Here is a 26,520-nt window from a genome sequence, read left to right on the forward strand (position 1 = left end):
TGCTTTCTTCAGAATGATTAAGATAGAGAAGCAAATGGGTACCAGACCCGAGGGACAAACGAGGGCAAGGCGAAATATCTCCTATCATCAAACAAACAGTCGTCGCACTCACGACAAGGCACCCACGTCTCTGTTGACAGTCATAACTTCGAAATCGTAGATAATTTCGTCTCGTCAGCCTCGAAATCTAACGCAGAATATCTCTTGCCAACAAGTGCTACTTCGGACTGAGTAGGCAATTGAGAAAGTAAAGTCCTCTCTCGAAGAGCAAGTCACTCATTATTACCGTCCTACTATATGGTGCAGAGGCATGGACGATGAAAACATCTGATGAATCAACGTTTCAAGTTTTCGAGAGAAAGATTCTGCGGAAGATGTGTGGTTCTTTGCGCGTTGGCCATGGCGAATATTGCATTCGATGGAACGATGAGCTGTACGAGATATACGACGACATTGACATAGTTCAGCGAATTAAAAGACAGCGGCTACGCTGGCTAGGTCATGTTGTCCGGATGGACGAAAACACTTCAGTTCTGAAAGTATTCGACGCAGCACCCGCCGCGGGAACCACTCTGTTGGAAAGAACAGGATGAGAAGGAGCTGGTTTCACTTGGAATTTCCAATTGGCACCACATCGAAGAAGATAAGAATGGCGCACTGTTGTTAACTTGACTATAACCGCGTAAGAGTTTTCTACGCCAGTAAAGAAGAAGAAGAAAACACTTGGTCGATCTGTGAGGATTTGAGGATCTACAGCCAGGTTTTTTGAGTAACACAAACGACCAGCATGTACAACTGTCCATGAGCGACCTGCGCTAGATTTGGTAGGTAAATCAGTCCTCCTATCCGATCAATTTCTAAGATAACTTAACCTTTAACTTCTTCCAAATTTTTTTATTGAAGAAATTTACGTATATTTATAGGCTGGAAGACTTTAAGAAGGAAGTCATCCAATATCTTATATTATAAAGCATGATGGATGTGCCAGCAACACTACCGAAAAAACCAAGTAAATTCACTAGTTTAAGGCTAACCCTATTAAGAAGCTTGTGTGTTATGAGAGGTTATGTAGGGTCCCATACATACATATATGTATATAAGTTCAAACCAGAAACCATGTGGTCTTTGAGTCTCCCATTGAGACAGAGACCTTGGCAGCGCTATGGTGGCCAATTAATTAAACAGACTAGTGCCCATAATGTAATTATGACCAATTGAAATTGTGAATCAAAACAACCACAAATAAAGTTGACCGGGTAACTAAGGCGTCACACATTTGGAAGACGAACACATCGACGTTCATAGAATCGTCCATCACCATCACCAGCAATGCAACCAAAACGCAGCGACTCATAAAATTATGAATTTACAAAATATTTGGGGCTGCCAATTGATGAGCATTCTCCCCATTAACTTGGGTTGAGTCGCGCGCCTTCAGTTCCAAGTGGGCTTTTGTGTCGGCGCATAGTTCGGATTGTGGCGCAATCATTTTGGGTAGCCCTCCACTTAAGAAGTTATGAAAATTTGTTCAACCGTCTGATTATCATACCACCCATGGATTTTGATGAAGTACTTAAAGAGGTCGGATCCTTTGGTTTGTACCAAAAAATTATTATTTGTTCGGTACTGTTGCCTGCCGCGCTACCTTGTGCCTTCCATGCTTACAGGTGAATGAGAAAGTGAACGTAGAACTTTTATAACAAATAAACTACCTAAATCCACAGCCAATTATTTATCGCAGCGTCGCCGAAACACTGGTGCCGTGTACCCGAACTGGAACCATGGGCGCAGGACTATGGGATGTTGGTGAAAAATCTTAGCATACCATTGGGTGTTTCAAATAACAGCGTTGAATACGAAAGTTGCCTAATGTACGCTCGTAACTACTCGGATATTGTGAGGTACATGGAATATCGTACGCCTATTGAGTTGCAACAGGATAAGGTCTGGCAGATAGGTAATCCTGGTCATGCGCAGATACAAGAATGCCAACATGGCTGGTATTACGATCGTAACATGTACACCAGCACCGTGGTTACCGAGGTAATATTTTATACGAGGTATCTAGTATCAGGTTACTAAGTATTGCACTACTATTTGTTGATCCATCTAGTGGAACCTTGTTTGCGATCAGAGCTACTTGGTCACGCTCGCTTTGGTTTTGTTTGGTGTTGGAGGTTTGATCGGGAACTATGTGTTCGGCTATTTGCAGGATATGTGGGGACGACGTCCTTCATTCTATGTATATCTTATCATAGAAATTGTCGCATGTTCAGCCAGTGCCTTCGCATGGAATTACTACTCATGGTTAGGTATGCGTTTCGTGGTGGGTCTTACTGTGCCAGCCATACTCGCAAGTCCGTACGTTTTAGGTAGGATATTGCACATAAGTAATTTTGTTACTCTATATTTATATGATTTGTATAGCTATTGAGCTGGTTGGTCCTGACAGACGCGTCTTCTGTACAATTGTCTCCAATATTGCTTACTCGTGTGGTCTAGTACTATTGGCTGGTATAGTCTATCTTATACGGGATTGGCGCTTTCTCTCACTGACTGTCTCACTCCCTTTATTATTGCTATTTTCCTGCTACTTCGTGCTACCCGAGTCGCCACGTTGGTTAATCGCAGTGGGTAAGACACAAAAAGCGGCGCGTATTTTGAAAACCATAGCTCGGGTCAACGGTCATAATATTCCGCCTGATTTCGTAAAAATTGTGCAACAAAAATTACAACAAACAGATGCGGTAATGAGAGGAGAATCGGAGTCATCTTATGGCATTTTGGATTTGTTTCGCACTCCAAATATGCGTCGCAAAACTTTAATTATCACGCTAATTTGGTTTGCAAATACCAGTGTCTATGTCGGATTAAGCTATTATGCACCAGCTCTGGGTGGCGATGAGATATGGAATTTTTTCCTAGCTGGTGTTGTAGAATTGCCAACTTATTTTATGTTGTGGCCAGGTTTAAGCTACTTTGGACGACGCTGGATACTTTGCATTTCTATGTTAGTGGGTGGTGTTGCCTGTGTATTGACGTTGTTATATGAGGAGCAGCCGGAGGTAATGTTGTTGCTATATTGTGTCGGTAAGATGGGAATTTCGTCGGCATTTGTTGTGCTTCCGCTTCTCGCCTCTGAACTCTACCCAACAGTGGTGCGTGGTCTGGGTATGAGTTTCAGTTCGGTTGTTGCGATGATCGGACCGATTGTCATACCCATTATTAATCACATGGTAAGTACTGAGAGCAAAGCTTCTGTTGCCAAATCGTTTCAACATTTTCAGCGCTTTTAATCCTTTAAGGGCCAACGTATGCTTGTTCTACCGTTAATTATAATGGGCACCCTATTAATAATCGGTGGCTTGGCGAGCCTATTTCTACCGGAAACGCGAGGTAAAAATTTACCACAAACCATTGAGGAAGGCGAAGCGGTACCGTTGAGTTTCTTCAATTGTGTTTGCTGTTGTTGTTGTACAAAAACACCACGTAGCCCCGATCTGAATAACTCGGCTTTAGTAGCGAAATATAAGCGGCAGCGTGAGCGAGAGCAAATAGGACGAGGACGACGACAGCCAATAACAGTTTGCAGTATTTGCAAGAACGAAATCAAGGAAACGTGATAAACGCATTCAGAAGTACCAAATATAATTATTACCATAGTCTTAAGAGTAATAAAGCTGTTCTAATTTGACAAATCATAATAAAAATATTTTCCGTTGGTTGAGCAAGTTCAAAGGACAATAAATACATTAGTAGTATTTGGCGTCCTGTTTAAACCGTCGAAAGAGTTCCGATGAATCTTCACACCACTTCGTCTAATTTAAGCTTTAAGTCACTCCTAGAATACTCTTTCCCTGGCTGACGTGTTGTGCCTTAGCCAATGACATCTCACTGAGGACAATACTAGAAAAGATGATAGTAATATTATTTGCTCCTTCTTTCGAAGTAATCTGTGATCATTCAATTTGTGTAGATCAGAGGTCATAACGAGGTAAACAAGGAGACTTTATAAATTTCTGGTTGTCCCGATTCAGTAAAGTCCATATTTATGGAAACATTATAAAACTAAACAAAAGGTAACCCTTTTCATCTTCAAAATACCGATAAAAGGTAAAGGTATCGATTAACGCGATTGAAAGCGAAATCTCTATCCGATTTTGGTAAACATCAACTTAACACAACACTAACAAAATACAAACACATGGTGAAACGTCAAAAATGCCCAACAATATTCAGTCTACCATGGAAGATTTACCGGAAAATAATATCGATGATATAGAGGATCTCATATCAGAAGACGATGTAAAACCACGAGATCGTTATAGAAATAAGAAAAGTGTATCTGTACGTCCTAAAAAGCGCGGACAAATTATTGTTAGTGACTCCAATGGGGAATCGGCGAAACCCCAGTTACCAGAAAGAAAAATTTACGAGAGTGTCATACCAGGAACTCAGACGGTTTACGTAAAAACCTGGGGATGTGCTCACAATAATTCCGACTCTGAGTACATGGCTGGTCAATTGGCTGCGTACGGTTACAATTTAACGAATCAAAAAGAAAATGCGGATCTCTGGTTACTTAACAGTTGTACGGTAAAGAATCCTTCAGAAGATACATTTCGAAATGAAATACAGTCTGGCATGGCCAACGGAAAGCACGTTGTCGTAGCCGGTTGCGTCCCGCAAGGTGCACCCAAATCGGATTATTTACATGGTCTATCGGTCATAGGAGTGCAGCAGATTGATCGGGTTGTTGAAGTAGTGGAAGAGACATTGAAGGGTCATAGTGTGCGATTATTGCAGAACAAAAAAGAACATGGCAAACGGGTTGCTGGTGCGCGATTAGCACTACCAAAAGTGCGAAAAAATCCTTTAATTGAAATAATACCCATAAACACTGGTTGCCTTAATCAATGCACCTACTGTAAAACTAAACATGCTCGTGGTGATCTTGTTAGTTATCCTCCACAAGAGATTGTTGATCGAGCAATTCAAGCTTTTGCTGAAGGTTGTTGCGAAATCTGGTTAACATCGGAGGATACCGGAGCATATGGAAGAGACATTGGGTCATCATTACCTGAACTTTTATGGCAGTTGGTTGAAGTTATACCAGAACATTGTATGCTGCGTGTGGGCATGACCAATCCACCTTATATACTAGAACACCTTGAGGAAATCGCAAAGGTGCTGAATCATCCAAGGGTCTACGCATTCCTGCATGTTCCAGTGCAAAGTGGAAGCGATTCAGTTTTAGGCGAAATGAAACGCGAATATTGTCGAAATGAATTTGAGCATGTAGTAGATTTCCTGCGTAGCCGGGTCCCTGGAGTAACCATTGCCACAGACATAATTTGTGGTTTCCCAACTGAAACGGAAGAAGATTTCGAGGAGACAATGGAAATGTGCGCCAAATATCGTTTTCCTAGTCTGTTTATAAATCAATTCTTTCCACGTCCCGGTACACCTGCAGCCAAGATGGAACGGATACCAGCAAATTTGGTAAAGAAGCGAACTAAACGGTTAACAGATCTATTTAATAGCTATTCACCATATGATGGCCGCAAAGGCGAACAGTACACTGTCTTGGTAACAGAAATATCACATGACAAGCAACATTATGTTGGTCATAATAAAAGCTATGAACAAATATTGTTGCCTATGCGTGAAAATTTACTTGGCACAGCGGTACGAGTACGAATAACTGATACCAGTAAATTCAGTATGATGGCCGAAATAATAGATGATGAATCTGAATGGACTCGTTGTGCCATAAAACAAGAAAGTAATGGTCAGATTCAAAATGGCAAAATTACTACACATTTGCAGGATGGAAATGAGGATATCATAAAGAAATATGTTGGATTTGGGTTGATATTCTTGTTCGTAGCTTTAATTATACAGATGTTGTCGAAATTTTTGTAGAAATTAATACAAGAATAAAGTAGTATTGATATTGAGTCAATATACATAAATTACATCCAATTTAAATTTGTTAGTTTTTCATTAAAAAAATTTCATATATCGATAGCTCAAACTTGTGTGCGAGTCAACTAGCAAGCAGTAAAAAGTTTCCGGTTCCATTCAATTTACTTTTCTTTATTTTATTAAATTATTTTTTCTAAGTCTAAATAGTTAAAGGTAGTCATCAGAAGGTTCAGTACCGAAATAGCGATCGCCGAAATTACCAATACCGGGTATCACGTAGAACTTATCATTTACTTCAGGATCCAGTGCAGATGTCACAATTTTTACTTTTGGAAAAGCATACGCAATCGAATGAACACCGATTTCAGCCATCAACAAAGAAGCTAATATTATATTCTCCTCTGGTACATCATGATCAAGCAAAACACGTAAAGCCATCATAGCAGCAGCACCTGTAGCCACTGTGGCATCCATTAGAATGACTTTGTAATCCTTGATATCTTTAGGTAATCGCAAATAGTATAACTCTGGTTCACCAGTGTTACGATTAGTTTGTATAAGAATTTTGCCGATACGTATATCTTTGCAAACATCACATATAGCCTGTTCCATTGTTTCGCCAGCACGCAATATAGATACGCCACATATTTTACGAGAACCCATGCGTTTTCCTAAAATATTAAAGGTAAATGATGTTAGTTCCAAATATTTTCCCTAGTTTGTGATGATATTGTGAGTGCTTCAAGTAGGATTGGCTTACCTTCGTAGAGCACCCCTTGGGGTGTTTCCACAGTCGTTGTTTTAAACGGGAAAAGGCTTAATGCATATTCAATAACCAGACGTATAAGACGTTTAGAATAGAATATGAATTCATCTCTGGAAGTGCTACGACAACGTATAAAAGTATGCAGTCCTTTGATTTGTGGTGTTGGTGGCAGTAGATGTAGCGACTCTGGCATTGGTTGATCTTTATAGGAATTCACTAATGTTTCACGCAACTTAAAGCCACGCTATGTGAAAAAAAATTATTTTATTAGTCATATTTAAATATTTAATTATGTGCACTTATAACTAACCAATTGTAATTGTGTATGCACATGTTGCACGATGAGATGTATAGCTACTTTATTTTCGCCGCCACGTGGCACGATAATATCAGCATGAGCCATTGTTGGCGCTATATAATTGGCATAAGAAGGTTTCACCATGGTTAAATACTGCTTAAGTACACCACTGAGATCGCGCCCACGTTGAGAAATGTCTCTGTGAAAGAAGAATTTTTATTTTTTTCATAACAATCATTTTCATGCACGAGGCCCTATGTTCCACCTAAGAACTACGGGGGGAAAAAATATATATATATGTATATATATATGCATAACGGTAAATTGAAATGTAGAATGTATTATTTTCCAATACATGAAAACATATGTATTTATACATACATACAAGTTGCTAAGATTTACTTGCGTGTCCGGCCGACGAACACGACGAAAAATATAATATGTTCCAAAAAACAATTCGCAGCGTCATACTGACTATTTTAATATTTCCTTGTCAGTGTGGCAATCTCGTTAAGTTGTAGTACGAGATACAATCATTACATGAACACAACTATGATAAGCTATCCAACATGTTTTAAAAAATATAAATACGTCAGAACTACGTCATGCAACAAACTGTACTGTTACGAACATACCGCATGATAATAAATTATTTTTTTTAATACCTTGAACAGGGTAACACTCAGAAAGAAATGTGGGAGACCCTATAAAATGCGTGACGAGCTGAATCGAGTTAGCCACGTCTCTAAGTGTTTCTGATATCGATCAGAAATCGTGCACATATCATTTTATCCCGAAGAAGCGACTTGTTTCTCGGAACTGCCGATATTGGACCACATTAGCGTATAAAAACTGACCGACCAAAATCAAGTTTTTGGAATGAAAACATTTTATTTGTTGAGATATATTCACATATTTTGTCATGGATTATTGTCCATGGCAACGCTACAATATCCGAAGAAATTGTTCAGATTGGGCAACTATATCAGAAGGTTATTCTAGCTTCAGTATAGCCGTTTTTCTTATCATATGTATAAATGCATATATGTTGCACTGCTGATTGACTGTGGTAAGAGTATATTCTTCAAATCGTGTACATTTCAATTGTGCTCACCTCTTTAGACGCCTTGCTAAACGTATGTCTGCATCAGTGTCTACAAATACTTTCATATCTAAGAGTTTAAGTATTTCTGGGCTGTGAAATGCTAAAATACCCTCAAAAATTATGACATTAGCGCCATACATAGTTTTCTGTAAGATATTAAATATGAACTTAGAAGTTGAAAACTAGATGTAAAAGATTACTACTCACAGTCTTTGATTCACGTGAATGTGTTACAAAATTATATATGGGCACTTCCACCATGCGGCCCTCTTTTAGTTTCGTTAACACCTCCACCAATAAGTCTATATCGAATGCGTCTGGATGATCGAAATTGTATTCGTTCAATAACGCCTGTTCATGTTGTTTCTCTGTTAATATCTGCACAAATTAAATCATATATATTTGAAATAAGCATCTCAGCGAGTAACATTATTATTATGATTACCTTATAGAAACAATCCATGGAAAGCAATGTCACCCATGGTACGCTTAAGCTCTCGATGATTTTTTGTGCAACTGTTGTTTTACCGGATGCGCTGCCACCGCAAACACCTGCGCAAGATATAAATTTCATTGTCACATTAAATTCTTATCATTTCTATATTGATTTATAACTGATAAAGCATACACAGCACTGCTATTTATAGTCGAAAATTTAACGCTATTCAAATCCACTAACATTCCCATCTGAACTCACCAATAACGAATGGTTCTACTTGCTGACCGGCACAATTGTACCATGGTGGTCGTCCAGCTGTGTAAATAGTACGGTTATTGGCACGTATTATGCACTCTGCCGGATTGGCGGTGGTCGATTGACTATTCACTGAAGTAGTGCGTTGCCGGCGCGCCGGTCGTGATGGAGTGGTACGTGCTGGTGACTCTAATGAATTTGATGACACTATTCGACCGGGCACAGTGGTAGGTGAGGCGGGGCAACAATAGTCCCCATTACCAATGTCCACATATAGATTTGGATCAACAAAAAGTTGCTCCGTTAAGTCTGAACGATCATCACTGAAATTGGAATGATAAATATAAAAAAGTTTCTTAAGCACAAACTTACTTTAATTAACCAAATATGCATTGCAATGAAGAGATAATTTGAAAGGATAGAATATAAAAACATATACATATTTGGAATACCAACACCGTAAGTTAAGCAGATGGTTCTGATTATTAAACGTATATGATATTTCTACCTGATTACTTCAAATGCGCACAGTAAGCAAAGTTTCCAATTGATATAGAGCTTTCAAAATGTCCATCCCATTGATTAGAAAATAAATTCCGATTACCTTACATTTTCACTGTTTATTAGACCGTTAACCAAGTTAAAAAAAAAATATATTGATGGAAATGAAATTAAATATCTAAAAACTATTATTTTATGCATTAGTCAAATCAGTTCGATAAAATGTAATTTTAACATTATTAAAATAAAACATAAAAAAAAACGTTGACATCGGCTGCATGAAAACCATAATACCCTGCACAAGTGCATTTTTGTGACATAAAAGTGTATAAAAAGACCTTTATTTCGATTTTGATCGGTCAGTTTGTATGGCAGTTACATATATGCTTAAATTGTCTGATCTGAACAATTTCTTGAGAGATTGTAGCATTTCTTTGGATAACACTCTGAACCGAATTTCGTGAAGACACTTTGCCAAATGAGAAGTTTTCCATACAATGACTAGATTTTCAGTTTGTATGGCAGCTACCAGCAATTGTGGTACAATATCAGAGGTTCCGACGAATGGGCAACGTTTTGGGGTGAAAAGGCCGATGTGAAATTATTTTTAATTATTACTATACCGAGATACAACAAATGACGATACTAATAAGACTCAAACATATCGCTAACACCTCATAAGCTTTATGGTGTAATTTATATGAGCCGGTTCGTAAATATGTATGTCACGATTGAATACGTAATTCCGGCATATATAGGCATATGTATTTCAAGCATACCCATGACTGACATATTCAGAATTTATTTTGAAAACGCAATTGAATGTAGGGCATTAACTTTTGTTCCACGTGATTCTCTTATTTGCGTAAATATTTTTTTATATCCATCAACTCATGCTAACGCACTAGAATATATCTATGTGAATGTTGATAATAATCTACATATATTGACATACACAACAAATGAAATTGGACGACCACATAAAAATACACAAATCGAAACGAATTATGTGGATGTTTGAATTACATATGTTGCCTCTCATATAATCAATATACATATACATATGTATGTCAAGTTATAATAATGTCCTAAAAATGTTTCAGTTTAATATAATATGAATATGTAATAAAAAAGTCAAATATTTAATTTTTTTTTTTGAAATTACAACAAATTTACTTTAGTAGAATAAATATTAATATGCAATAAAGCTGTTTCACAAGCTTATTTGCTTTAATTTACATTAATTTACCCGATGTTTGATTTGAATTTTAATTAAAATATACTCTGAAGGACACATATGAGCATTTACTGTCGTTTTTAATATAAAATTGCATGACTGGTTTAATTTACCGGCATATATCATCGACAACATGTGCATTGGCATCCTCTCACATGTGCTTCGGCCGTTTTTCGTTTCAAGTGTATTTATAGAATTGTCCACAAAGGGAGATCGCTGATTGTATTTGACCAACGAAAGCAAGACCAAACATAAAATGCCGCATTGCTTACAAAAAATGCATGATAATGTTTAAGTTATAACCTCACAAAGATATTGCTTGCATTCATGAATGTGTCCATACAAACATGTGTAAAAGAAAATTTGCCAACACTAATAATAATTAATTAATGATACGATGCTAATAAAACTTTCACATACAAAAAGTTCTCTCTGTCTTTAAGCAACTGCTGTGTCAACTCAAACTCAACAACACTTTTATATATACTATATACTTTATGTTCAAAACCGCTTGTAGTATTTAGTGATTTATCTATCTAATTATAAATCTAAAATATCTTAAAAAACTCATCATTATTTTTCATCTGTTGATATCTTCAAAGGATTTATGAAAATAAATACTAACAAGTCAACATGCAAACATACAATGTCTACAAATACATCAAATGAGAATATGAACAAAATATATGTTACTTTCTTTTATGTAAAACCACAGTATTTTATGTAAATATAAAAGATGTAAACTAAAAAGAAAACATATATTTGTGCAAACTACGTATGATTCTTAAAATAATTGATGAAATAAAAAACCAAATATACTAGAGAAATATTTTCAATATGAATATATATGGTGAAATGTTCAAATTACATGAGACTACCAATGCCGCTATCGGCGGTGCACGAAATATGTGATGAAGTTGACGAAGAAGATGACGACGTGGATGATTTAGACACTGATGCAGTAGATATTGTTACTGACGGTAGTTTTTTAACAGGCTGCTCGATGAGGGGCATCTCCGTGCTGTCAATTTTCTTCAAGATATCACTTTTACATACTATTCCATTGTGTGGCATAGTCACTTCTCCACTCATGATGTTTTAAGAACTAGGAGACAAAAAAACAAGCGATCTCGCCACAATATAGAATATTCACCGGTCTTAAAGAAAATCTTTATGCGCACAGTGAATACCAATCCAACACTTATGCACTGCACAGCGAAAAGCTGGAGCAAAATTAAATTTTATTTTGATGTATGTAAATCATAAGGCAGTATGCCAGTACAGTATATATGAATACAAAATTATAATCAAATTCATATGTTTTTCGACCGACTGTGGTAAATTTTTCTACACACTAATTAAATTTTTTACACGTCTTATTTTATCCAGTTTAAAGTGAATCAGAAGCTAAAATAACCCGCCGCGTGTTGCACTCTGTGTCTGCCAGTCTGGCTGATTGCACAAATGTATATGTACTTATGTAGATGCAGTTTCTTTGTATAGGATTAGTGTTTTATTAACGCGAAACAGGAAACCAGGTTTTTATGATTTTGTCAAGGTAGTTATGTTTAAATTATATTTATTTTGTATACTTTTCATTAATAAATTCTACTATTGTGCCGCTGAATCGTTTATTGCGCACTGAATGCCTGCCTTGCACAAACAGTGACAGCAATTAAAACAAAAACAACAAGAGTGAATTTAGATACTGTATCCATATATGTATGTAGTTATGTGTTCGCCGATCACTTTGTTAAAATAAAATTGTTCACTTTTAAGCACAGCGATTGGTAATTACCTATCGGAGCTGGCCGAGCTGGAAGGGTAAAATTTAACTTGTTTTCCCTGTGTGGACGAAGATACCGACATTTCTTTTGCAATTCGGCACGCGGTACGATTCACACAGAATAAATAAAGAAAATGATTTTATCTGAAAGTCGTGGCGATGCCAGATCATGTCAATATTCGTAATATTTTTTTTACTATATATAAATGTAAATACGAGCTTTAACGGTATTACGTTTAAATTTCTTTTAGTTACAATAATAATAATCAAAATGTGTAAGATTTAGTTTAAATATTGGTAAACATGTTTAGGATTTCATTTGCATACAAGCTTTGTTGAGAAAGATATTCAATTTTTCTGTATCTTAATAAATATTTTATTTTATTTAATTAGTCTCTAATAAACTAATAATTAACAGAGTCATATTTTAGGAGACCACGATATATAAAAATAACAACAAAACGGCAAAGGAAATAAATTTGATCATGGACTCACATAGAGATTTTAATAACTGAATTCAGTTTGTGTGAAAACGTAGTGTTATGTTTATGAATCACTTTGCAACATTATCTTTTTGACAGTGAACTGTCAAATTTCAGTTATGTGAAAATGAAATACTTTAGCGGATTTTCTACTGTTGTCTGTCTGTTCGGAATTAAAAAGTCGTACACAAATACTTTGTATTAACGTTTTCCATCCAATAATTTTTATTATACTTCATTTCAGTTAATAATTGTGTATGTTTTAAGCAGATGGTTTTATATTCGGAGTACGTAATGTAGTTTGAAATGGTGCTGCAAAAAGTTAATCATCAAAAGATAGCTGATATCAAGTGCTGGGTGTAGTTTACGGAACGGTGTGAGAAACGGACAAATTTTGCACAAAATTATTTTTAATTTCTCTCAAATGGAAAACTAGGCACCTGCGTTTGTTAAATAGACCGCAAAAATGGCTTATATTAACGTTGTAGAATGGACGACAGACCAAGTGACCGACTGGCTGAAGGGTAAGGCTATACATTTATATGGTAAACAAAAGCATTGAAACATTTGTGTTCAATATATTTGTAGCAAGAAATGCCACTCCCGATTCGTACATACATATATCAATTAAAATTATTTAATTAAATTTGTAGGTTTAGATGAGTCAATGGAGCACTACATTAGATCTTTTACAAATAATGAAGTAGGTGGCCGTCAACTACTAAATATACGCCCATACGAATTGGAGCAACTGGGGATGTACTCTATTGGTCATCAAGAAATTGTTTTGGAAGCTGTTGAAAATTTGCGAAATTTCGTAAGTACACACAAAACATTTTTATAGTCATAAACATCGGATTCATTGTTGTATTTTTAGTATTACAATTTAGATAAAGAAAATCTTCAATTTATGGCATTACATGTTGCTACAGCAGCACACAGCTTGCATCGTCAGTTGGTTACGCATAGTGATTCATCCAAAATTGAAACACAAATTTTGAGTGATATTACGCGGACTATTGGTACTATAAAACCTCTGATAGGTTGGTTGGAACGCGCACCCTTTCAAGGCCAGGTTCAATTCACAGAAATTTGTAAAAATTTACTACGTCTCGGGCTTGAAATGGCTACCATGGCGCAGAGAGATCGTTTCGTCGAACGCCCTGTAGATCAAATACGTGGCACTGCGGAGAAGCTAGAACGACTTGCCAATTATATAATACAAGATATATCAGACCCTATGCTTTTACAACCAGCTTCACTAAATCTCGTCACTGTAAAGAAGCGAGAGATGGATCCTGGCTTTGAGATTGAATCCAATTATCATGGTGTTCATCGGATTACTGAAATTAAGTATAATTCACCAGCTCATACTTCTGGAAAAATAGAATACGGTGACGAAATTGTGCAGATTAACTATCAGACAGTAGTAGGTTGGCAGGGTAAAACTGTTTGGCACCAACTGCATGTATCACCAACTGATGTGCTATTAACATTAAAAAAGCGCCCAAAACATACAAAAATCTATGGTCAAATTTATATGCAACCTTATCGTTTACCGAGCAAAAAACGCACTGTTGGATCACGTTGGGGTGAAAACTTGCCGCCCGCAAGAACTGGTTTCCTAACTGTGCCTACTAATCAAGCTGCGTTTGAGCTTTTGTCCCTCAAGTCTGAAGAAAAAGCAGCCACAACTGCGTCGGATACAGAATCCAATTGCAGTGACACATCTTCACCTACAGAACCCAAGACATCAGAGAAACGTAGTCGTCTATATTACGAAAAACCCCGTACAGTATTACAACGGCGACATACAATCAGTGGTGACCTGAAATGCAGTAATGATGTGTTTCAGCATCACAAACCAAATGCCGGAATTGTATGCGATCCGTCGTCACCAAGTTTACGAGATAAATGCAAGTCATTTGGATTTGGTTTGGAGTTAACTTCACGGCCGAAAACCTGCATAGGTATGGGTGGCAAAAACGATGAAATACAAGATGTGTTCAACAAATCGAAAACCAATGCCGACGGCACAGAAAATGGTGAAAATTCTATTGAGCGCTCAAAGCCAGGAGTGAGCAAAGTTGTGCGCTTCGATGCTAATATGAAATATGAAGACTATCCGGTGGATCAAAAATATACTTGCAATGTTGAAAATACTATTTTAGAAACGTTTGAGCCAATACTCTTTGCGGATGAGGAGGATGAGGATGTGTTGGATATGCAACGTAATGCTGTACGCGAAGTCAAAGCCTCAGCACTGTCAACGTCAACGCCAGCAACGACACCAACAACCCCCAAACCCCCGGCTCCATTGCCCGATGCAGCTCCTGCAACTCAAGTTGTGGAAGCAGTAAACGCACCCATCGTAACTCGTCGAGGTCGTCTAGACAAAAGCCATAGTACTCCGGCCTACGACAATACAGGTGTAGAGTGCGAAACACCACCCGCTATTGAGCCACGAAAAGAGTTTCTACAGCAAACTCCTCCTGTGCCACCACCCCGTCCACGTAAACAAAAAGACATGTCGCCGCAACCAGTACCGCCACCCCCTCCGAAACCCCTCAGTCTGATGGGTACGACATTGCAATCCCCTGCAAACATGAAAAAACCTAATGCATCCTCTCTAAATGCAGAAGGATCTGTCCATACTCCATTGCAATTACCTTTACCTGCAATGCCCGCAATGATGATTTCGCCGACAAATACCACCAGCACCAATATTAATGTGCCGAATACTCCAGGACAAGTCAACGAATTGCACACTCCAACAAAGAGTCGCACATTGTCGCTGAAGAAAAAACATAGTTTAGTCAATAAAAGACGCAATGTTAATCTGAAAGTACTTGGAACAGGTGATATACAAGGTCATTTGTACAGACGTACGAAAGATAGACGAGGCGTAACATTTTGGGCTCGCTTATATTTTGTAATGTTGAATACTATCCTTTATGGTTTCCGATCGAAAGAAGCAACAAAAGCCAGTTGTGTTATTTTTCTACCTGGATTTACAGTATCATTAGCTAAGGTGAATATACTTGTATATTCGATAACTTAGTTGATTATAATTGTCCTTAATATGTGTTTTTTATATTCTCAGGAAGTGCATTCGAAGCCGCATGCCTTTAAAGTATATCACGCCGCAAAAACATTCTATTTCGCGGTCGAGTCGCAAGATGCGCTGAATCAGTGGGTGGAATTACTCAAACAAGCCACTTTGCACACACAACCGCCAAATTCGCACAATATGCGGCAACGCTCTTCTGGCAGCGCATCAGAAGACATCAACACGAAAGATTTGTTCTCTGAAACCGATAGCTCTGGCGAAGAAACTGAGTCCTTAGTATCTAGCAATTTATGCACGCCCTCCCCACAATCATCAGGAAAGGATATTATTGCCAACTTAGCAGCCACTACATCCACACCCAACACTTCCCAGCCAAAACAGGAACGTCGTTATTTGGGTTCATTGCGTAAACTAACAAAGGGCACCTTACCGTTCAAAAGTAGCATATCATCAAGTGAGAAGAAACATTCGAGTGACATTCCAGTGCCCACTGATCAGTATCGTAGTTATCGAAAAGTTCCCGGCGGCAGTTTTGGCCTGCAGATTGGCACCAATACTCCTGGCTACCATCATGATCTGCCATTTCAACTTCAGCCAATTAATAATCCCCCTATATATGGTATGAATACTTCGCAGACACAATTGGTACCATCAACGGCGGCGCCACCTCCACCACTCCCCGCTCACGAAGATTCAGATCGTAAACTTTCGCTGTCTTCAAGTCACGTCTCAATCGTAAGCAACGGCACAGATTTTTCAATCAACTCTTCGATGTTGTCTACAGCCTGCTTAGGACCGCCATCGTCACCGGCGCCGATACCAGAACGTAATGTTTCCTATTCCGCGCATCATCAATCACCTGGTGCGCTCAGTAATTCCACATCAACTTCAAGCATATCATCGAGATCAATGCGTAAAATACCATACAACTTTATACATGCGTCCAATCCAAATTTGGTGGAATTCGATTTTCAAACTTCGAAAACCCTTGACTATTCATTGCCCAAAATAAACTCAGCCAACTCGTGGGATGCACATCATAACATACAAACCTTTATCACATTGAAAGATTTAATGTTGCGTAAGCAGGAGGAGGAGGCCCAAGAGATGTACAACAATCGCGTGCTGCTGGGTGTCGAAAAGAAAGACATTCAACAGAGTAGAGCTTGTGGCGGCGGCGGTGGTGGTGACTGCAATGACAGTTGTGCCGGCAGTATAAGTAGTAAATTGTCCAAAACTCAGAATCGTAGTTTACCGAAGACGCCGGATTACGAAATTAGTTTCAAACCGACCGATGAAGATATACGTCGCACTCGCACCAAGGAAGGTTTGAAACTACGCGACTTCGGTTATGAACTGATATACGGTGATGAACCGATTAGTGGTGGTGGTGTGCACACGGCGTCACGTCAAAATTCCAATATATCTACGGCAAGCGGCAATACCGACCACCACTCGGAGAGCAGCAGCATAATAAGCAGCAAATCTCGTTCATTCGCACTGCTCCCGCACAAAAGTAAGAAACATTCGAGTAATAGCTGCTCATCTACTTCTTCAATTGCTGAGTTGGGCAATGCTGGTGAAAAGCGTTCCGGAAGCATTAAAAAGAAGAGTAAAAGCGAGCGCATTTTTCAACAATTTCATAAGCATTCGACAAACAATAGTAGTGCCAACTCGGCAATGACCATGACCCTGCCATTAAATAAGCATAAAAGTAGTCAACGCGATGCGGAATTATCCAGTGCAGTCTCTGGTTCAGGCATTAAGAAGAGTCATACCTATAATCATGATTTGAAAGAAAAAGCTGGTGCTAAATATGATGCTCATCGGAAAAATTCCGTACCGATTTTAACAAAGTTGAGTACAACTTTCGGAGTAGGCGGTAACACTAGCGGTAATAATGCTTCGGGATCGATAAACAGTAGCGTTTTGACGGCCAGCGGTGGTAAAGGTGGCAAAGAAAAACGCCTTTTAGGCTCACCGCTGCTCCACCGTACCGTCTTTGGCACGCAACATCATCATCGTCATCAACAACAACATAATATGAGCGGCATTTCAATGCCAACCACCCCAACTTGCGCTGGTCGCGAATATGATCGGGAAATTTTCTCACAGATCATATTTCCAAAAGTGAATACCACCCATCATCATCATCATCAACCCAATCACTATCAAGGTGATCGCACGGGTGCCAGCAACACACGGCACGTTCATTTGACTACCTCACAAACCAACGAAGTAATTACAGCCCCAGAAGATATCGCACCACCACCGCCGCATGAATCCCGTGATGGTAATGGCAATGGCAATAGAAGTCTGAAAGAGTTAAATTCAACTGCTGCGAACGCAGCGACAATCAACTCGCCAGAATATCCGCACATGGAGTGTCCGCCGGTATTCGAACCCGAAATATACTCATTAACCGATCCGCATGCTAGCCAAACCTTGCTATTACGTCGGAAAGATAGCGGTAGCAATGGTGTTGATAAGCAGTAATATCAATATCAATCACATAAGCTTATATGAATAGGAATATCCTATGTAATGTAACCCAAGTTGTAACTACTACTGTATAGTTACGAACGTCAAATAATAGTGTCTTCCCTTAGTTAGTTTTATGTTTTTTGATATTAAGTTCGACAGTCGTGTAAATTAATATTTTTGAACGTAGTCTTAGTCAAATAAATATATATAATATTTTACGTATAACATACATACATACATATATCGATAAAGTATTCAAATGTTTTTTCAATTTATTATTTTATTTTAGTTTTTTTTAAATACAAAGTACCATTAGCAAAACAAATTTAATCTGTATCCATAAACTGTCGCTTCCCAAGTGACTAAGCTGTTTCTTACTACCCTACAGTGCGTTTATCTCACGCTCTACTTCCTCTTTAGAGAACATACGGAAATCTTCGTTTGGCTTCATTACCAATACTTCAACATTCTTTGATTCCAGCTTTTCTTCCATGACTTGCTTGAGTATAGACATGGCCAGCTTCGTCGCCTCTTGCAAGCTCATATCTTTGTGATATTCATCTTTCAATGTTTGTTGAGCCCCTTCACTACCAGAGCCTATGGCTTTGGCGCCATAACGCACGTATGTACCTGAAGGATCCATATGCCATAGCTGTGGCACGCCTTCATTAATTCCAGCAAATAACATCGCAACACCAAATGGTCGACTCATGGCCGATCCGCCATCACTACTATCCCCAAACTGTATAGCCATTGCAGATACTGCCTGCGCGCAGGACTCAATGGGCATAGGTTCATTGTAGATAAACCAATAATTTTGGCATTCAACACGCGCACGATCAATTAATGTACGCGCATCAGCTGTAAGCCCGGATGTAACACATCCAATGTGTCGGTCTACTTGGACAATTTTCTCCACGCTGCTAGACACCATTAATTCAGATGTGCTTCGTTTCTCTGCAGCGAGTACCACACCTAATAAAAAGAAAACGCAATTACTTAGTAATTGATTAATTTATAATTTAAGTGTACTTACCACTGCTGGTGCAGATACCAATGGCAGTAGATCCTAATTTAATGGCTTCAATAGCATATTCCACTTGGAATAGGCGTCCCTCTGGTGAAAAGGTGTTTACACCACGATCGTATTCAGCGCGTGTTAAAAACATCTGCAAAATATTAAGCAATTATTTATTTGGGATATGTGAGATCTTGTTGTTTCTTGTCTTACAGCTATGTTAAAATTTGTAAATCCGGAGAAAATGAATTAATAATAATCGAATAAGCGGTGAGGAAAATGACCAAACACTTTTGCCGTCTACAATGCTGTCAGCAGAAATGTCAAAAATCAGTGCTGCCAATCATTTTATACAATTGTCAACGTTTTGGTATAAAAAGTATATTCACTAAGCAGATGTTTCGACCGTTTGGAATGATTGCATAAATAAAACGAATTAAACAAGAAGATAAATTTTGAATAAAAGCATATTTTGCTCTATATAATATGTACAAAAGATAATTGTAAAAATCATTAAAAAACGAAATATTCCTCTATCGTCCATACCCATTTTAAACCGAGATGCTTTTATAGTTTTTTTTGCATTGTTATGAATAATCATTGATTAGAAAGATTTTTTTATTGTATTTTGAAGATCCTTCATCAAAATATGAATATCTTTGTAATCTCAGATTGTATTTACAATATGCGTAATATGGGAGAATGAGTTTTTTCCACGCCGATAAAATTAAGTGAAGCGCACAACACTCCCTTCTTTTTTGACGGCGATCTTAATTTTTTTATCAGCGAAGCTTTTTGTTGTAGATAATTTGTCATTTGACGTATGTCAGCTGACCATTTGCGAACTCTACCTATGCAAACGTAGATTATTGATCAAAAAGAGGAAAAATGGCTTTGCATTCGGCAAGAGGAAAACTTATATCCGTTATTGGTGATGAAGTGAGTAAAGACATGCATTTGCAAAATATATTTATTCCTAACTACCCATATTTCAATTTAGGACACCTGCGTAGGTTTTCTTCTGGGTGGAGTTGGTGAAATCAACAAGAATCGTCACCCCAATTTCATGGTCGTTGACAAGAGTAAGCTAACAGTATTAAACAATTTTGCATATAATAATATGTAATTTAATGATGACTTAAACAGATACACCAGTGAGTGAAGTCGAAGATTGCTTTAGACGTTTTGTGAAGCGCGATGATATCGATATTATTTTGATTAACCAAAATTGCGCTGAACTCATACGTCACGTGATTGATGCACATACATCACCAGTACCCGCTGTGCTGGAAATCCCTTCAAAGGATCATCCATATGATGCTAGCAAAGATTCCATTCTGAGACGTGCAAGAGTAAGTTTCATTTCAAGCATTCCCAAAGTTCATTATTGATATATTTCTTCTCTTCTAGGGCATGTTCAATCCTGAAGATTTGGTTTAAAATTTAAATAATATAAACACATGAAAAATATTTAAAAAAGCAAACTTTTCATTCACAACCCCAGTATTCCAAACTATTTTGTTGTCATTGAATATGTAGTAAGTTCTTTTGATTGTAAATAAATGCAATAATACATGTTAGTCGACTAATTGGTTCCAACTCTATTTTGGTGTTAATCTATATTATTTAGGAAAGTTAATTGAAACCAAAGTGTTTGTGACTCGTCCTTTACTCGGATTCCAATAAATGATGTTCTCTATCAAAAGCGAAACAACTTCAATATTTAGAAACTGAACCGCACCAGAGAAAATTATAAATCGCATGAAGAAGTGCAGTTCTCATTATTTTTAACAATTGACGCAAAATCGGTAATGGTTTTATTTTGAAATTACAGAGCTGCACCATAAATCGCGACTCGCCAACTCTTGTAGTAAAGACAAAGGAATGGTCATGGGTTTTGACGGTCATGAGTTTTGATTAGCGTAATTATGCTCTGGTTATTCTTGCTGGTTAAAAAGAGCTATGTTCTTCCTACAATAAGTCCCTGAATGCTCCTAACCACTTCTTTTTAACCAACTCATTCCGTTCTCCATTCCGGAACTCCGTTCTCACAACAGTCGGGTATATGTAACCTGAAAGAACCCAGATTATTATCCGGCCAATAACTGTCAACTCGGCAACTTTAGGAATGTATACTGCTGCTACAACAACAACCAACACAGTTTTATATTACATGTTTTTTATGAAGTTACCAAATTGCTAACTTTAATGCATGTTCAATTTTATGATACGGTTTTACCATGCCTTCCTTCGCTGCTATGAAAATTAGAAAAACTCGTATTTTTAGGTAATCTTTGAGTTAGTGCCTGGCTCAAAGTTCCCGAAAACTTCATTAAAAATCTGTAATTTAAAAGTAAGTTTTATTTTGAGCAAAACTAATATTAACAATAATTATTAAATAACATGATGTTATCCTTTCTTTGTAACATTTTTAAAAGTTGTAGTTTACAAAAAAGTTTAAATGCAAATATAAACATTTATAATTTTATTATTTGTTCGATACTTTGCCCTTACTCACTCTTCATAGCAACAGCTGTTATAAAATATCCCAAATTATAAGCCTTAAAAAATGATGTTTCTTGTAAATATTTTGATTAGAAAAAACCGTTGGTCGTGTTAAACTGAATGATTTCTTACTAGGTTCCTACTTATTTGTCACTATTATGGGCAAGGTTGACTCGCATTTCTAATCGGAGGCAGATTTGAAAAATAAACGTATTCGATTTGCTTTCTATAGGATAGTCAAAGCGTTGGCCAACAAAGGCTTGCATACATTTGGTCAAACATAAAAAAAAACAATATTTACTCGCATTTAAATATGAATGGACGCAAATAAATCGGCAAGCATAAAAAACTAATTTTCATATGAAGGTCGTTGACCAAAATCAACTGCAGAGTAACATATTTATATACATACATACATACATATGTACGTGTATACGAATAGACCATGCATCGAGTATTGTAACATATTTACATACTTGTATGTACATATGTATATAAGCATATGTTTTGTTGCTGCTAAACCTGCATTGGGGAACTGAAATATGATTGTAAATATGTACATACATATGTGCATAATAAGTCTTAAGTGTGGTAGTGAATGCAGAAGTATCTTAAAGCGGGTTATTGTGGCAAGGTGTTGCTTTCATATTATTTTGTTTTATGTTGTCGGCGTAAAGACATCAGCAATGAAAGACTGCTCATAAAATTCACACACCCATAATGTTGTTGTAAGTTTTATCATATTTTAGTTAACTGCACTAATGTATATAAGTACATAAATACTAAATATGTATTCAAGGATTGTCGTATATAAATCCATAAATTCATATATGATTATTTTCCCCTTTGTACTGGGGATCTCCGACAAATTGAGCTACACACAAGTTATTAGACCTTTTAATATTTGAATTTAAATGTATTTTTTAATGTTATTCAGTTTTGTAGCTTCAGGGAATTTCTTAATGATTGATAATGTCTATTTAAATGCATTTTATATTTAAACAAAAAAATATTAACTTCGGCATCGAACCTAACAATACCTTTATAGCTAAATCTGAAAACGAAACCGGTCAACAGTTTTGCATCTTAATTTTGATTGGTATCGGCAGATCTAAAATATGTATTTGAAAATTATAATGTTGCCTTGGAAAATAATCCGTGTCAAATTCAAATAAAAAAGTTTTCCATGCAAGGATTTGCTTTCGATGGCCAGATATATACAATAGTGGTCCGAAATACTATATATACATAGATCAAGTAAATGAGCAGCTCCTTGATAGAAAAAAGCATGGGATTTTGAAATTTTTTTCAAAGAGATACCTCAAAAACTGAGGGACTAGCATATATACAGACGAACATTCCTAAATCGTCACAGCGTTACGTTGATCATTTATATATATACATATGTATGTATGTATATATATTCACTATAGAGGTTCGACGTTTCCTGTAGGGTCTTACAAACTTCGTGGCGTTCGTATTGTATGCCGTTCAGGGTATAAAAAGTATAGCATATAATTATTAAAGCAATTTATATAATTTTTGGTTTACTTAGGAACATACATACATATGTATGTTAGTTGGACATACATATGTACATATGTATGTGTGTAAGTATATATGTACATATGTATATTATTTAATACTGTTAATTATTTCTCCTTTGTTTTAGAAACGAATGTTAATAGCCTTCGTTTCGTGTTAGAAAATAATTACTCGTAAGGTATGGAATACAAAAATATACTTATTACTAAATGCAATAGAATAGCTAATAAGTTTTGCTAAATCAATACCAATTACCTCATGATTTCAAAATTTCTAAAATATCTTTATAAATAATTGATTTGTTATGTTGCTATGTAATTAGTAAGGAAAACTTTTATCAGCTATTTCGCGAAATCGGAAATCGCCAAGAAAACCTTTTAAAATATGTTTTTAAATATATACTCTGATCAAGTTGGACCCGCACCGACTGTATTACATGTGAAGGCTTGATCCAATTTTCTATACTCTTTTCTTATGCCTCGGCTGATAAGGCCTTCACTGTCTTCAGCGAACTTAGACTTTTCCGGTTTCGGCTCATTTTTGTAGCGCCATGCAGACAGTTTCGTCGTCCCACGTCTCGTCACTGCAGGTTACTCTGGTTACGACTCTAGCGTTGGTTCGCATTATACCCACAACATTATTCAACATACATAAGTTGAGTCAAAACATAAGAAATGTTGAGATCCTCTGCCATTTACTAACTTTTTCGGTGTTATCATCATTAACCCTTTCAGCCCCAAAGGACTTTTTAAACGATGTCAAACATATATAGAAGTTGCTTATAAGCAACTTTGGGGCTAAAAGATTTAATCATGATCATGAAGTTGATCTATAGGATGTGTATTTTAAAGAAGTTTTTGTGTATTTAACTTTTTAAACGATGTCAAACATATATAGAAGTTGCTTATAAGCAACTTCGGGGCTGAAAGGGTTAAGAGATCTAGATGGACAACTCTCTTGAGGCAAGCTTTCATAATTTAGTACCTTCTGACATTAAAATTCCTGTCTTCGTAATAAAGTCTCCGCAAAACACTTTTCCAACAGTGTGAACGGAAGATTACGTAGGCGTGATTCCATTGCTAAACCAACAACGGTAAACACATATTAAAGGACTTATGGACTTCAAACTTCACACGAACTTAAAAAAAGGTTGTACTAATCTATAAAAAAATCTTTTTAGTGATTCGTTTTGCGAAGTCTAAATGGAACAGTCTGGGTAAAATTTGATCAGATGGCATATTTTGCATTTCTTTAAAACTGGTAGGTTGGCAATTTTTAGATTCCTCCTGGAACTATTTGCTTGAATGGTTTTCCACAGTCCGAAGTAGTAATGATAGCATATATCGATTTTATGAGCGAATTGATTCAAATAATTTCCAAGTAAAGCTTTTTGCCAGGATAAAAAGGATTACATTTTTTAAACACTTTCTCTAAATTTTACGAAAATTATTAGCAAAACATTTTTTTTTGTATCGAAGCCTTTAACAATGTATTCGCAATGATCCCATGACAATCAGTTTCATTATTATTGTTGATTTCTTTGATTCTCTAAGGCTTAGCAAAACCTACTTGCAAAAAAACCTAATTACAAATATTATGAGAGTAAAATATATGTATATACATAATATAGTGTACATATATGTATATATAATTTTCAAACGCACAAACTTAATAAGACCACACTTAAAACAAAAAATTTAATAAATTGGTTAACAAATTTCCGCATTCGATTTCATCAACTAGCATACAGGTACATACTTACATTTTCTATACAGCAAAAAATATATGTACGTATGTATGGACATGCAGAAGAAAATATTCAAAGCTACCGGTCAAAACATATAGTAAATAGTCATAAAATTACTACACTAAATGTTGTTGTATAATCAACATGAATGTTTGTATGTTTTATCGTTTTCAGACGTCAAACAGTTTATACTAAGTAAACTTTACTCAATGCCTTTTCTCTACACTAAAAAATTAAAAAAATGCACTCACTCAAACTCCTTTTTCCATCAATACAAATATACACACACACATATATGTATGGATATATGGTGGGTTGTGTGTATGTATGAGTGCATCATATCTATGCTTCAGATTGCGAAATAGTGGCGAAAACCGAATAAACGCAGCAATGAAAGAAATAATACGAAGAATTGCAGGAAGGCCGGAGCGCATTCGCTTGGCACTATCAGGTTTTCAATAACAACCGTTAGATGATTTGCTGAAGATCAACAGCCACTGCACGCGGCTGGCCAGCTGCCTGGATGGCTGCAATTAGCCATGCGCTTTCTTCCGTAATCGAAAGCGGGCCCAAGACCTACACCCCGATGAAAGTGAAAATAAAATTGCATTTTGAGGTTTTATGGTTAACGATACAGTTAGCGAAGGCTGTTCAAGTTCATTTACTCATTTACACAACTCGCGTGTGCTCTCGTGTGGTGTCAAATTTCCAAACAGCCAAAACGGAAGCTGCTGTTGCAAGTAAATTGCACTTTACATATTATACATACATATGTATCTATATTTCAATAAATGTATATGTATATGTATATGCATATATGTTTGTATATTGTATGTGTGTATGTTTGTGCATATGTTGGCGAGTTTTATGTTGCGTACAGCCAGCTTCATTGTTCGATGTCAATGTCTGTCTGCAGCGCTTACATTAATCTCCGTGTGCCATTAAAAGACCAAACTAACTGACTGAATGCAAATAAAATTGACGCTAAAATTATAAAGACATGCACATACTCATACACACACATTTACGCGTGCATGCACGCCGAGTGCCAGCGATTTCGTAAGACCTACACGGGCAGTGTGCTAATTTAAATTCGATCTCAGTGCATGGCATGCTTGCGTATGTATGCGTGTGTGTGTGTTGAAGATCGGCGCATGCAACAAGCTGGCGCTGTAAGTTCGTCGTCAATGTACCGTTGTAGCCGTGCCGTTGTATCATTTCCTTTTCGCAAGTCGGTGTTGGCATGAATGCACGTTGGAGTGCGGAAAACAGGTCGTTGATATAACCAGCCGAGCGTTGAATGCTTTCCTCTTGTGGCAACACTCTAACACGTCGCGCTTTTTTGGGAAACTTG

The 26,520-nt window shown here is 37.0% G+C and overlaps 6 protein-coding genes across 12 annotated transcripts; 4 read left to right on the plus strand and 2 right to left on the minus strand.

The window, feature by feature from the left end:
* The first annotated feature begins 1,375 nt into the window (after positions 1-1,375).
* LOC105229415 (beta-alanine transporter) lies at positions 1,376-3,714 on the plus strand. Its single transcript, XM_011209696.4, has 5 exons — positions 1,376-1,667; positions 1,725-2,043; positions 2,114-2,372; positions 2,428-3,236; positions 3,306-3,714. Exons 1-5 carry the CDS (start codon positions 1,555-1,557, stop codon positions 3,621-3,623), a joined length of 1,818 nt encoding a protein of 605 aa, XP_011207998.2. The 5' UTR covers positions 1,376-1,554; the 3' UTR covers positions 3,624-3,714.
* Positions 3,715-4,179: 465 nt separating this feature from the next.
* LOC105229414 (threonylcarbamoyladenosine tRNA methylthiotransferase) lies at positions 4,180-5,991 on the plus strand. Its single transcript, XM_011209695.4, has one exon. It carries the CDS (start codon positions 4,222-4,224, stop codon positions 5,923-5,925), a length of 1,704 nt encoding a protein of 567 aa, XP_011207997.2. The 5' UTR covers positions 4,180-4,221; the 3' UTR covers positions 5,926-5,991.
* Positions 5,992-6,078: 87 nt separating this feature from the next.
* On the minus strand, positions 6,079-12,475 carry LOC105229413 (uridine-cytidine kinase-like 1). 6 transcript variants are annotated; one of them, XM_029551620.2, is made up of 9 exons: positions 12,328-12,466; positions 11,509-11,634; positions 8,795-9,114; positions 8,543-8,649; positions 8,305-8,475; positions 8,107-8,243; positions 7,005-7,191; positions 6,689-6,938; positions 6,079-6,599 (listed from the first exon to the last, which is right to left on the minus strand). In XM_029551620.2, exons 2-9 carry the CDS (start codon positions 11,619-11,621, stop codon positions 6,136-6,138), a joined length of 1,749 nt encoding a protein of 582 aa, XP_029407480.1. In that variant the 5' UTR covers positions 11,622-11,634; positions 12,328-12,466; the 3' UTR covers positions 6,079-6,135. The 6 variants fall into 6 exon arrangements, with proteins under 6 accessions (XP_029407480.1, XP_011207993.1, XP_019847070.1 ...); XM_011209691.4 differs by having other exon boundaries at positions 11,398-11,634; XM_019991511.3 differs by having other exon boundaries at positions 11,398-11,752; positions 12,328-12,439.
* Positions 12,476-12,891: 416 nt separating this feature from the next.
* LOC105229411 (uncharacterized) lies at positions 12,892-18,605 on the plus strand. Its single transcript, XM_011209686.4, has 5 exons — positions 12,892-12,977; positions 13,042-13,321; positions 13,451-13,614; positions 13,675-15,828; positions 15,901-18,605. The coding sequence occupies exons 2-5, from the start codon at positions 13,264-13,266 to the stop codon at positions 18,361-18,363; spliced, it is 4,839 nt and encodes a 1,612-aa protein (XP_011207988.2). The 5' UTR covers positions 12,892-12,977; positions 13,042-13,263; the 3' UTR covers positions 18,364-18,605.
* Positions 18,606-18,629: 24 nt separating this feature from the next.
* On the minus strand, positions 18,630-19,740 carry LOC105229410 (proteasome subunit alpha type-5). The gene is made up of 3 exons (XM_011209684.4): positions 19,583-19,740; positions 19,388-19,520; positions 18,630-19,326 (listed from the first exon to the last, which is right to left on the minus strand). The coding sequence occupies exons 2-3, from the start codon at positions 19,518-19,520 to the stop codon at positions 18,734-18,736; spliced, it is 726 nt and encodes a 241-aa protein (XP_011207986.1). The 5' UTR covers positions 19,583-19,740; the 3' UTR covers positions 18,630-18,733.
* A 410-nt stretch (positions 19,741-20,150) lies between these two features.
* LOC105229409 (V-type proton ATPase subunit F 1) lies at positions 20,151-20,973 on the plus strand. Of its 2 annotated transcripts, XM_011209683.4 has the most exons (4): positions 20,152-20,308; positions 20,370-20,451; positions 20,516-20,721; positions 20,780-20,973. In XM_011209683.4, exons 1-4 carry the CDS (start codon positions 20,258-20,260, stop codon positions 20,807-20,809), a joined length of 369 nt encoding a protein of 122 aa, XP_011207985.1. In that variant the 5' UTR covers positions 20,152-20,257; the 3' UTR covers positions 20,810-20,973. The 2 variants fall into 2 exon arrangements, with proteins under 2 accessions (XP_049307826.1, XP_011207985.1); XM_049451869.1 differs by having other exon boundaries at positions 20,151-20,308; positions 20,516-20,818.
* The last annotated feature ends 5,547 nt before the right edge of the window (positions 20,974-26,520 follow it).

Source organism: Bactrocera dorsalis, chromosome 3 (assembly GCF_023373825.1).
Source record: "Bactrocera dorsalis isolate Fly_Bdor chromosome 3, ASM2337382v1, whole genome shotgun sequence".
NCBI lineage: Eukaryota > Metazoa > Arthropoda > Insecta > Diptera > Tephritidae > Bactrocera > Bactrocera dorsalis.